This window comes from Brachionichthys hirsutus, chromosome 21 (genome assembly GCF_040956055.1).
Source record: "Brachionichthys hirsutus isolate HB-005 chromosome 21, CSIRO-AGI_Bhir_v1, whole genome shotgun sequence".
Lineage (NCBI taxonomy): Eukaryota > Metazoa > Chordata > Actinopteri > Lophiiformes > Brachionichthyidae > Brachionichthys > Brachionichthys hirsutus.
The window spans coordinates 6,814,086-6,828,074 of NC_090917.1; the positions used below are offsets into that span (position 1 = coordinate 6,814,086).

At 40.0% G+C, this 13,989-nt stretch overlaps 1 protein-coding gene across 1 annotated transcript in view; it reads right to left on the reverse strand.

Moving 5' to 3' along the window:
- snx29 (sorting nexin 29) overlaps positions 1-13,989 on the reverse strand; it is an 84,600-nt gene that overhangs the window by 5,654 nt on the left and 64,957 nt on the right. Inside the window, exon 20 of the mRNA XM_068754891.1 lies at positions 2,610-2,750. Within this exon, the coding sequence (XP_068610992.1) occupies positions 2,610-2,750 (141 nt within the window). The remainder of the gene's footprint in view (positions 1-2,609; positions 2,751-13,989) is intronic.

The following is a 13,989-nucleotide window of genomic DNA, read 5'->3' on the forward strand; positions in this document are numbered from 1 at the left end:
CAAGGAAGGAGGTAGAGAGAAGGAAGGATAACTGCGCCACCGCAGCGATCTGATAACTATAAGTTAACCCTAACCCCAACCACCGTTCAACCCGGGTGTAGGTCTAAAACCCAAACACTGACGGATTGGGTTCAGATTCAGTTCTGGCTTTGGACGGATACAGCAAGCCTGACCCGGATTCGTCAGACGAGCGGTTCCCGTCTGGATCACCGTGGGGCAGCCGTTGTGCAGTTGATTTGTAGATAAATTTGTTATTACAACATCAAAAGCTGTTTTTATTGTTATCTAGAAGTAAACAACTGTTGAGATGTGTGATGTGTCACTAAAAAATAAAGGTAGGTTGAGTGTCTGTATACTCATAGTACATAATATTCTATGGGTCTTGAAATATAGGGCAAAATGAGCTGACAGCGGCTGGTACTGAATGAGTTAATGATATTTGATCACATCTTCAACATGTAACTGAGTATACAAGGCAGAGCACTCAAATATTACACCCTATATTTACATTATAGTGTTAAATACATATTTATATGGAAGGAGCCACGGCAGCTCGTCTACTTCCACCTACAACCCTGGATTTGTCTGAAGAAATTGGATCCAATTTTTATATATACACACACACACACACACACACACACACACATGCAGTACACAAATTGAAGAGAGATGGGGAAAAAATAATTTGGCATCTTCTGAAATGTGGCTGATTCCAAACTGGCTAATGTAAGGTGTCACTGTATACTCAGACGGTGGCAGGATAAACATGGAAGTAACTTTTCACATCAGCTCCACTTCGGCTCAAGCCAGGAACCAACTCTCTTTGAATATCTGCCGGCATGATTTGTGCTTTAACTGTTGGCAAAGCATTAAACAGAAGCAACTACAAGACAGCCCAATACGCATCATCATAAAGTCAACAATGACACGAAAAGCAAATAAAGCAAATACAGTTATACCACGGCATCACGTGTCAGCATTGATAATCTCACAAAAGTGTGAGACGATAGGTGTGTGTGTGTGTGTGTGCAATACAGCTAGCTATGGGTGGATGTGCACACATTTCCCCTGCTACCCAGTCTCCACTGATCGTTTGTGATTCATCTCTACAAAGCAAACCACAGCACGACAGAGATTCACACGGCCGTTAAAAGTCTTTTGAGGCCTCATTCTCACGACACCCAAAGTAACCCTGTCCTCACAGTATCAATTCTCATTCATTAGCTGCACCAACCGTGTGTGTGTGTGTGGAGGGGGGGGGCATAAAAGTCAGCTTTTGATTTGCAAACCCAACAGAGAATTGAGGAGGAGAATGTACAAACATGCGTGAACCGAGAGGAAAAGAAAAACAGAGACAGATGGACTGGGAGAGAAGACGAGACGATATTTTATCAGTAATGGTTTAGTACTCATTTTCAAGATACTTTTTAATTAAAAAACCACAGCATTCTAAACCAACCCTGCTTTTCATTTCACTCAAAAGCATTCCAGAAGCAAACCGTTATTGGACTGAAATAACAGGAATTGAGCAGAGCAGCATCAGAAACACACAATAAACTCAAAGGAATATAAAAAAACATGCACTCTCTACTGCAAGAGACTCAGTACTGAGTTATAAAAACACAGTCATCTAACACACACACACACACACACACACGCACACACACACAGTTCAACAGAGAGACATTTATGTTTTGCATGGATACACACAAATAATATACAGACACATGCTTCTCCAATCTGGTACTTATCAAGTCTTTAAGCCATAAAGCCATCCATCTGCTCCCTCGTTTTATTTCAGTCCGGCCCAGAAGACTCAGTTCCTTCATAGCTTCTGCTTCTGGAGCAGCTTATTTTACAAAGATGTAGATGTAATCAAATTTAACTGATTTTACATCTTGGAAGACTTCAGACTATTCACTAGTTTGTGGCACATTTATGATTCTCCTCAAGCAAGACTAAATTTTATCGCAAGTTAGAAAGTTGTCGCATGCACTCCTGATGTTTAATTAATGAAATTGGTGGATGAGGAATAAATTAATGAATGGAGTTGAAGGTCATGTTTGGTAAAGTCTGCCCTAAATCCCTTACGAGGAGCTCCAGATACCCGTCAGCTCCAGATACCTGTCTTTTCATGTGAGACGCAAACAATTTTACCAACAGAAGATATGATGAAACTAGTACAACTCTTTGACAGTGAAGGTGCATCAAAATTGCAGCATGTAATTTGCTGTTTGCAACATGTTTACAACATGAGGTTATTTCCTCTTGGTGGTCTCGGTCCTTTCTTTGTTTTCTGCTCCAAAAGCAATATAAGTATCTGGACCCTCGACCAGTCATTTAGAACTTCAGAAGCCTCTTGGATGAGAGGTGAAACGTCTTCGATCAAACTTGAATAAGTCCAGTTGATTCTTTGTTTTTGCTCTTCGTGATTTACAATGACCTGGATGACCGAGCATCTACAGACAAAACCAGCATATTTAACAAGTTGGTGACTTGTATCTTTTTCATGACAGTTACTATTTCAGGTGTCAAACATTCTTCATGTGTATGACTCTAGGGCAGAGCACACTAGCCACACAAACATGTAATGATTACAGTCAGCTCACCTTGTTCCCTATGGCTTTCTTAGGAGGGAAGTTGAAGGTGTCCGCTTGTGGAAACTGGGCTCTCAGGTGGTTGTGGAGCTGCCTAAACTCAGTGTAGCGCCTGTAGACATTCCACTCATTGTCCAGGATACGGATATACACCTGGGGACAGAATCAAAATCAGTTTATTGCCATTGTCAGTGAGGGTACACGACTAGGAACATGTGTCGGTGCAATCACGCTGAGCGCACGACAGCACCAGATCAGCTATAAAGGCGCCCTCTTGAGGAAGAAAGAACAGTAAGCAAGCTCACGGCTCAGGTCCTCGATTAGAGCCACCAAATGGTCCCCCAAAGCCCCGAAGAGCACTTTTAGATCCATGGTCAATTTATCCAAAACTTTGAAAGCCACCGTCTTGGAGACTTTCCAGTACACCAGGGCAACTCCCGTTCCAATTAGCAAATACTCAGCCAACAACAAGCCGAATATCTTCTATATCCTCTACAGATAGGACCGTGAGACAGACAGCCCTCCATTTATCTCATGAGCCGATGGTGAAGCCTGCTGCAAGGGTCCCATCTGGACAGACAAGCTCCCCCGGGTTGCCGTGCTTTGATGAAAAAATTTGATCAATCGCACTTGAGAGACCAACTAATCAATTCCATAATTTTAGTTAACAAAAGCGCAGCAAGCAGCGGGTCCAAGGAAAAAAGTCAACAGACAGATGAGACAAGACAGAGATTGCAGATGAGAGGGCAGGCAGGCAGGAGCAGAACGAAACACGTCCGTCCTTGTCAGACTCTTCATCATCGTCATCATCATCATCATGACAATCAGCAGCGGCATGTTCTAAATTCCGTCAAGACCCTAACCCTCTTTTGATATATGAAATACTGATAAATGCAGTTATTACACACATAAAAAGAATGTTATTGTTTAATAATGTTAAATGAGCCAACATTTTCATCAATAAAAATACAAAATAATGAACACTGGTGATAGAATGTCGTGCTCTAATCCATTCAAAATATTTATTTTCACTAACCATACCATATGTTACAAATAGGTCTGTCTGTGCCACCACCATTTCCATGCACCATTAGATGCTTTATTCAGACTCACAAAAATAGAGGCAGTGCAGAGAGCCGAAAAGATGAGCCTATTACAAAAAAGTGAGAGAGAAAAATAGAGGGAGATGGGTCCTATTTTCACAGAAGAAACCCAAAAAGACACAGAGGGAGAAGGGAGAAGAATGGCTTCTGAAAATTCAATTTCAAAATATACATACTTCATTCAAGGACATGGGAACAGAAATGTAATAAAACCGCAGAGCATCACACAATATTTTCAAAAATCATAAATTGATGCCAACGCAACAATTGGCCAGGTGTGTGGCAGTGGAGAAAGTAAGAATGGTTTAAAATAAGGACACATTCACACTGGTGTCATTTAGTCCGCTTGAAGAAGAAAATTAAAAACCCAAGCCAACAGAGCAACCCGGGAGAAGCAGAGGTGAACAAAGAGAATGTTGAGAAAAGCTCAAAAATGTCTGACGAGATCATTCCACAGGTAAAGAGTTTGACTGGTATCGGCTCATTATAATCCTATTTAAGGGAAAGGGGCTCAGTCAGCCGTCAGTTGGGGAGAGTTTCACCACGGTCTGAAAATCTGTGTGGGGACATTTTCCAACAGACTAATAAGGACACTTCTTAATGTGTAATTACAAAGACTGAGAATTTCATATAAAAACTAAAAATTCAGACAAGCTGGGAAAACCTCTGTATCTAATAGAAAAGATTGAAAGCCTGAAATGACTGACCTCCAACTCGTCAGGCAGCACTGGATTAAAATCCACTGTTTGTTGGTACTCAGAGAAGTAGCATCCTGAATGACACAAAATGTAGAGCCACACCTCCATTGCGGCAAGAAAACAAGTCACCATTAGATATCAAGCTAGATTTGAGATACATAAAAGCTTTTTGGACAATTCTGTACAAATATTTTTGTCCCTCAAAATACGCGATGTGCAACACCTGCCACACATCTGGCAGCCCGGACTTATATCACCGGCATGATTTATTGGGCTTTTTGATCCCTGATAGGTAAATGATGGATAAATCCCGGAAAAGTAAAGTTTCTGAAGAAAACGGAACGCTTACTGCTACGTGAGCAGATTCATTTCCTCTCAATGATTCACTTTAATTTTGGACAAAATTGTGTTTGACTCATGGAAGGCCATTCCCGATATATATATTGTTAAGTGAAATAGTCCTTTAAATTCAGGTTGACAGCTGACTGCATGCTGTATGAGTATTTTATTTGAAAGTGAGCATCAACCAAGCATCTTTTTTTCAGAGTTCAAAATGTTTTTGTTACATGCAGAAATAAAATTCCGTGTTCTCTGCAGCAGTTCATTGATTTCATAAATGCAACAGACTGTATTATTTTAAACATAGCATACAGGTTAATATATATATATTATGGCAAGCCATTCAGGAAATTATTATATATTTATATATTAAAGGTGAAATTTGAGAATATGGCCCGAATGCCGAACTTGCCATAATATATATATATATGCAGTGTTATCCTAGTTTTAGATGTCAAAAGGGTTTTATGGCTCTGAGTTGTTTTGCTGTGGGAGACGGTCTAAATGGCTCTGAGTATTTAAGGTTGCCGGCCCCTGGCATAGACAGAGACGTGGGACAGAAATGCTGCATGAGAACTTTCCTCTTGTGGTTTGCACATGGTTGAAGGGCCCCTCATCGGCTTTTATGACACCTCTGTGAGGCAACTTAAGCTGCTCCTAGTCGAACACACAGCCATGACACATGAATTTTAGATAAGTCAAGCCATAAAAAGTGCTGTTAATCAAGTTTGCTGTGATGGATCTGAATGATGTGTAGATCCACGTCGTGCCGTTGGCCTCTGGAAGCCACGGGGAGGTTATCAGGATTAACCTAACCATCTTTGTATGGACACGCGGTAATTAAACACTCTGATGTCAAGAACAACTGTTTGTGATGACTGGATTAACCTATATTGACTTTGCCATCCCTGGAAAGGAACAGCCCCCTCCGTTTGTAATATAAGAAGCTGCACTCGAGGAAAGACCTAAATCCAGGAATTGACAGTGGTTGACAAGATGGGAGCAGACAAGGCTGCTAATGGACCAAAGACTTGTTATCTCAGCACTTTACATCTGACCTACAGAAGCACATCTAAGTTTTAAACCACTACTTTTTTTTAACAGGAGGAAGGAATGACTGTGTTGCATCTTCTTCCAGCTCTTCCGACACCTGAGATAACTTACTAAACTCGGACATCATGTTTTACTCAGGACAAATCACAGCCAAGCATCTTGAAAAGACGGATAGAGGATATTTCTTTTTTCTTTTCTTTAGAGTTTTATGCAATTTTATTCTTATAGTGATTGTGACCGTCACCTGCCCTCTTGGCGGACTAGCCTATTCCTATTTTATTGGTTTTATTACCTGCTTACCGCCGTAGAGGGCTGTGCACACCGTAGTGAACATACAACATGGACAAACAAAAAGTGACAAATACAGTGTTCTGAAAATAGAGTGCAATGGATCTATTTGTGCTCCTTAATTCTATCACTTCCACCATCACCAAGAGTTGTCCCAATACACCACGTTCTCATCAGCCTCCAGAGGAAAGTCTGGATCACCAAGTTCTCAGGAGATCTGAGGATATTTCAACCCACCACTCAATCTCATTTGAATGTTTCATCACATCCACATATGTTTTTTGATGCTTCCATTTTTCCATGAGGAAAAATACCACATCATTGATCATCAAGTTCAAAACACTACATTAGTATTACTGCCACACGTCAAGCTGGGCTCCATGTATCTGTAGTTTTACATACTGTCCTCAAATACCACGCAGAACGATACGGTACATTCACAAGCACATTCTATACATCTATGAGAAAAACACAAATTTAAAAAAGGTGTGATCCTACAATGTTTCATTCTGGAGTCATTCCCCATTGAGAGGCAGATTTCAATGCCACGGTTGGCAGTGAATGTTTGGGTTTCAAAAAACCCAAACATCCAGGATGCTTGTCCAGGATGCCTCGTAGTTTCTGAAGCATCCTTCTCTCCATCAATGTCTCTAAAGAGTCAAGTTTCCCTCCCACAAAATCACCTGCTTTACGAATTAGTTTGTGTCCCTCAGTCTGCTGCCCCAGCAAACCACAGCAAAAAGGATCGCACTAGAGACCACAGACTCATAAAACATCCTCTGCGTCGTCCGGCAGATGTTGAAGATATCACAGCATGAACACAGCAGCATGAATTCGTCGTCTCATTGGTATACGTATTTATGGCAACATATTATCCTCAGCATTCAGCTACAGCCTCATGACTAATCACAAATGTTCCTTCATTGTCTGCGACAAAAACCTTTGTAACATCCAAACTGCTGGAGCCTTGAATATTTAAGCAGCAATGGCTTCATATCTGCAACAAAAGCAGCCTTCAAATCTGGACGGGGGGCCTCTAATCATGGCTCAGAGGAGCCTCGTGGAAAAGGATTGATGTGTTTTTTTTAGTTGATGAAAGCGCAGATGTGATGCTATTGTCTGTATTTAAATCCCTGATAATATCTTTGAAAGCATAACATTTGGGATCAACATATAAACTTGATAAGTTGATACAAGAAGGAAAATCCAGCAATGTATGATGCTCCATGATGCAATTATCTTCTCTGGTATTCCGACTTCCCCCACAGAATCAATTTACCGAGTTCAGGCGAAAACTTAAAGCATCCCCCTGCAGACCATATCATGCCTCCATATATCATAACATTAGATACAGCGTTTTCATGCAGTATCATTATTGAGGCTGATGTAGGTGCAGAACATGGTCTATGCCTCTTTCATGTTGGATTTTTCTTAATATCATTGTATGAAGAGGAGTGTAGAAACAGAACTTGCTCTCTTGCAGTAAATCAACAAGACAAATGGAACTGTAATCAGTGACCCAGTGTCTTTTTGTACTAAATTGATCTCACATTTAATCCAAGCAGGAGGCCAAAATACAATTCCTGTAGTTAATCTTCCAGGTCAGACTATCTTTACCGCACTACCTTAACAAGTTGGTTAATGACAAGAATTCATGTTCATGAGACATGTTTGCAAATGCAAGCTGATCTAAGGTCTCACACCCACACACATTATACATTATTCAAGTCAATAATTGCATATGTGGAAATGTTCCAACACCTGGTAGAAACCCTGAGGAGAATCTGATCAAAGATAAAAGACATATCACATTTCTCTAAAAAATAATTTTAGATGGACACATTTAAAAGAGGAAATCTGTTGACGCATAACTTTTTATTTGCTTATTATTATTTATTTTTTCTACAGCAAATAGTAGTTAATAATCCCTGAGGTTATTCCAACAAGCAGTTGGAAGCAGGAGTAGCTGTGTTTCACAGCTGGAAATTGTGGCGAGTGTACATGATAACGATGTCTCTATCCCTGCCGCATCTGAGAGAGGACCCTCTGTTGTTTCCCATCTGACAGAAAGGTTAACTGTGGGAGTTCCTACTGTGGGAAAAGCTACAAATGCATTTTCAGAACCATAGGAGATTGACAAAGAGAGCGTTCCACTCAACTCACAGTTGAAAGACTACAGAAAGCACAGGCAAAAGATTGCTGATCTCTTCTCTGATCTATGGACAATATTGGCAGACCGACTGCTGGAGTAACTCTGGATACTACTGTGCACCAAGGAGAACTAAAACTGATTTAACACATGAATTGAAATCAATTTGCTTATGACCTGATCCAACATATCAATTTCAAAATATTTTGTATTTGCAGAGGAAAGGAAGGAAAAATCAATTGACAGAGGAGCTACGACAGATCATCACAAAGCTGTAATTTGAAAACATGAGAAAGAATTATAAGCCGAAAGGAAATTCATTAAAAGCTTTGGATTCACACTGAGACATGAGACGTTCCATTGGAAGGAAGTAAAATAAATGAACAGAATGAAAAGAGAGAGAGCAGCAAAATGTCTCCACTTGAAGATTGGAGAAGAGGAGCAACAGCAAAGGAACAAATGAAAAATAAAGACTGTTTTAGCTATGCTCGCAGCCTTGTTTATTTACGCCCTGCGACGAAATGCGGTGGCCCAAGAAATCCATTACAGACAGTCCAAACTGGCCACCAAAATGTCATCAAGGTAAGCAAACACAAATGCCAGGTCTCGCAACACTGAGTCCATCATTCTCTGAAATGTTTGTGCCACCCCCTTCAGGCCAAAAGGAATCAAAAAGACCGAACGGAGTAATTACTGGTCTTGGGCACATGCTCTGTGCCCAAGACATGGGCACATCTGGAAAGGAAGGCTGGAATGGGTGGAGGAAAGCATCAGGTGTGCTCTGTGATAGGAGAGCGAGGATGAAGGGAAAGGTCTACAAGACAGTGGTGAGAACAGCCATGATGGACGACTTAGACACAGTGGCTCTGAGGAAAAGACAGGAAGCGGAGCTAGAAGTGGTGGAGATGAAGATGCTGAGGTTCTCCTTGGGAGTGAGCAGGTTGGATGGGATTAGAAGTCCAATTAACTTTATACAAGACAGATATCCTGGTTGCAAAGTTTAAACAAAAAAGACAAGAAGGTGAGCAGAACACATGAGAACTTGGATGGAAAAATTAAAGGTTACTAAACATCCAGACCTATTTTAAACGCTTTCATTCTAAATATAATATTTCCTACATATCTGTCCAGCTGCCCGGCCAGCCCAGCACAATCAGTTAAGTTGTTTAATGATGGAAAAAATATATATACTTGTATCATAAAGCATGCAAAAATAAATGCAGCATAAAAGCTTCTTTTTTCGAATTTAACACAAAATAAATTTAATGGACTCTTTCATGGTCCATGCACCTCGCTCCCAGCAAGGTTGGTAGAACAACCCATGGACAAAGGGTGAAAACATACAATTAGTGGAGTTAATAATCTGAGATGACACCTCTGTAACTTGCTGCTTGGGTTTTAGAAGGGTGTGATCTTCCCAAAAAATAAATAAATAGAAAAAAATAAAATATTTCTCAAATAAAGAAAGAGAGAAACCCTAGAATGAGCCAAATCTAAAAACTAAAATACAAAAAAACCAGGAGAGACAATGCCAGAGTCAAAAATAGAGAGAGATGATTAGTTCCTTGATGTAAAAGGAATAAAAGGATGTTTATTTCAGGGATCTGTACTCGGAGGAGATGGGTGCAGATGAGGAAGACGAGGAAGAGGCGGAGGTGAAAGAATGTAGAGAGGAGGAAGAATTAAAGATATCGACGACAAGGGCAACTACAGTTGAACCTGCTAAGAAACACTGGAATAATTGGGGGAAGGAAAGGCGGAGTGAAGGAGGAGAAAACAGAGGATGGAAAATGTGCCAAGTTTATGATTAAGGTGCTTGCTGTAAAATCCAACGGATGACTACAAATCCATGGAGTAATCAACAATTAAAATAATCAGTGCATTGTTCTGTTGCTAAGTGAAAACAGATGCGGCTACAGGACTACAACAACAGACACCAGCAGACTATTGAGTGCCCTTTTCATTAACTTGATTCATGAGTTCAGAGGCATAAATGGTAAATGGACTGCACTTATATAGCGCTTTTCCACCTTTGCGGTGCCCAAAGCGCTTTACAATTTTGGCCTCTCGTTCACTCATTCACAAACGCAGGTGTTCCAGAGGATATTGCACACTTTGCATTGTACACCATACCCTTCTACTGTGTTAAGCCACCACCCACCGGAGTTATTGGCCATCGAAGGGAGGTAGATTTCAATGTCAGAGTTGGCATTGAGGGTTTAGATACACGTCAATGGCATTGAAAGAGTTAAAGAGATGATTAAACTTTAGTGTGTTTTAAACCCTCTGTCTATGCTCGAGGCGAGGTTACTCAGGGTTTATAAGAGTGTAAAGCTCTGAAATAAAGAAAAAAAATCTACTGCACCAAATACCTTAATGTGAACTTTTTTCCTCTGTGGGAGGAAAACGTTCCCAGAAGTTAGCGATGGCAAATAACACCTCTGCACAATTCAACAGAGAAAAGTCTAGAAGAAAATACATTTTCATTTTCTGTTATTTAATAAACCCTCTCCTGTATAGCATGAAAATATTCTGAGTAGGTGAAATATAAAAAAAAACAGTTAGTAATTGATAGAGAGTCTTATTAAAAATTAAGAAATTAAAAGAGGAGAACATAACATGACTTGAAAAAAGTAAATATAAAAACAATCACTAAAGTGTTCTCTTTACCATAACAAACAGGGCAGCTATTAATTCAGGAGTAGGGAGTTGCAGCGGCTCAGTTGGTTGGGCCTTGAGTCGGGAACCGGAGAGAACCACTGGTTCAAGTCCCAGCCCAGACGGAATGAGGAGTGTGAGCTGGTTGGTCTTTCGTTCTCATACCCATGTGCATATTGATTAAGGTATCTTGCTCAAATTTAATGATGTTCATAAAGAGCTGTGCTGAACAACAGACTGCATGTATATCCACAGTGCATTAAAAGTTGGTCATCTAAAATGCATAGAATTTTCAAAATAACACAATCTGATGGAATAGAGGTCAACTCAGAAATTAGTTTCGACCATTTACAAACACTGAGGCCAAATTAGTGCCAGGGGATCATTTGGACCATTTCTGAGCTACAGCAGCTTTGTGGTGACGATACTGATAAACACATCAGCTATCTTCTTCTTTCAGCTTGTCCCGTCAGGGGTTGCCACAGCAAATTAGATACTCTGTGACATAAGTGTCCCTCTTCTGATGCTAATACTCTACTGCTCATTATCGAGCCAAAGAGGTTATGTTTTTGCCGGCGTTTATCTGTCTGTTAGCAACGTAACTCAAAACGTTACTGACGGATCTTGATGAAATCTTCAGGAAATGTTGGGTATGTTACCGGGAACAGATGCTTATATTTTGCTGATGATCAAGAAGAGATCCTGGACACATATTTGTTGACATAGTAGTCAATGGAGCTTCAAAATGTGTCCCTCAATATCTCGGTTGATTATTGACCGATGGTTATGGAACTTGACACAATAATGTAGGGTGGGGACCTCTATCTTTCCACCAAATTTCATCCGGATTGCGGATAATATCGAGATTTTTAGAAAAATGTGAAACTTGTGTTTCGGCCTACTGTGCATTTAATATTAGAGATAGAGATTTCTAACAAGTGGCGTCTTATAGCTGACTCAATTCCGCATGTCAATGGATTCACAATAAGCAAAAAAGAGTCGTGGAAAATTCTCTTGAATTTCTCAGAAACCCGGCAATGATGACAAAGGATGAAATATATTCATCATCATCATCACTCAGAACTGAAAAAGCCTCTTGGATGAGAGGTGAAATGTCTTCGATCTAACTTGAACAAGTCCAAACTTCTTTTTTTCTCATCATGATTTACAATGACCTGGATAACTGAGAACCTACACAGACATGTCAATTGATTTGTTGTCTCTGCTAAGGAGGTTATGTTCTTGACAGTGTTTGTCTGTCTGTTAGCAGGATCTTGATGAAAAAAAAATCTGAAGATGGGTATTGGTCTATAACTTAGATCCCATTAAAAGTGGCTGCAGTGCAAACAGTCATTTTAAAAATGAATAGAAGACAAAAAAAAACTAGATACGCTCAAATCGTAAAATTACATCGGGCCAATAGCTGGTAAAGTGGTCAGATTGGAGGTTTCACAGGGCATTGAAAATGGTGTTTTAAACATTGTTCAATCATCTGACATGGCCATAAAATTATTGTTATATTTATCTCACAAGGGGCTCACTGATAAAACCGCTCAGAATTTAGTCTCTGACTCTGAAAACACACACATACAAACTAAACACAACCTTTCATTTCCAGGTTACTTATGTTTACTTGTTTCCACCACTAATTTAGGTAATTACTCATCGTTTCTGCATTTCCCTAATAAATATACTAAATCTAGGGTCGGATAATTTTACTTAATTTTTGAATGATTGTTTGAAATGAAACATCCCATTGGTGGAATTCGTGGAATCTTGATCCTTTTTTGTCTGCATCAGAAGGGCTGTGAAATTGCACAAAATTCTGTTCTGTGTCGTGATTATATTCCTTTGTAATCAGTCTTTGAATTGCAGCGTCTTTGTGGAGACTTTAAAAAACACATCCTTATTAAAAATCCAACATTGAATGTCTTCTGTCTTATTTATTCATCTTTAAATTGTATTGTTGTTGTTAGCCACTAACCTGTGACATTTTGGTTGAATTTCATATGCAATCAGAGACTGTGTTCCGGACAGCAACCATTTAGAGCAAATCAAGAAAGGAGAAAGGTTGATGTGTTGCTTGTCCAGGAGACCAGGTGGAAAGGAAGCAAGGCTAGAAGCTTGATTAATTAATAAATGAATAATGCACAATGTAAAGCATCTATGAGAAAAGTGCTATATAAACCCAATGCATTCACGTTGAAGAAATGCACATGGCATTGGCATTGCAACATCAAAAGCAGATAATCTGTTTTTGAATGCAACACAGGCACACACACTTTAAGAACCCCCCCCCCCCCCCCTCCCCCAAAGTTCACATTAATACATATAGGTGTATTATCGCATCCTGTGCTGCCTGAGCCTCTGGCTAATCAGACCAACCGAGACTGAGCTGGTCTCGATGTAAAGCTTGCCGCCTCAGCAGCCGTGAGTCTCCAAGGCTAAACCTGCTATACCCAATGGCTGATGCACAAATTAAATGTGCTAACAATCATCACATTGCTTTTTTGGGGTATGGTAAACCATTGCAGGCACACAAACAACTACACTTATAGGTATTCTACAACGCATGCAGTGTATGCAAAAAAACACGCAGAAGCTTGTACTGAGACCTTGAATTTATGTGGAGATCATAACTTAGTTTTTTCTAATGAAAGACAATCACTCTTTTGCTAAATTATAACAAATAAATGTTTACGTAAAGCAGCTGGTGAGTTGAGGATTGGAGGTTCTTATTATTGGCATATTTGCATGCATTCCATTCATTCATGCTTCTTCATATGGGCGCCGTGTACCTCGATGTTAGTTTGTGTCTGAATGGATGGACAAATGCATGCAGGCTTGGATAAAACACAATTTTGAGCAGAAAATACAAATTATGTCATTGTCTCTAGGAAGTGACCCTTTGACCCTGGAACTATTAGGAGCAACTCGTTAACCCGTTAAAAAAAAGGGGGGGGGGGGGGGGGGGGGAAATGGTCTGATGGTAAAATAAAGGCCCCCCGAGTCCAAAAAGAGCAACACCCGATGCAATTTGAAATGCAATACGTACCAGCAGAATGAATATTTGAAAGCAATTTCTTAACTGCGTGGAAAAAAAT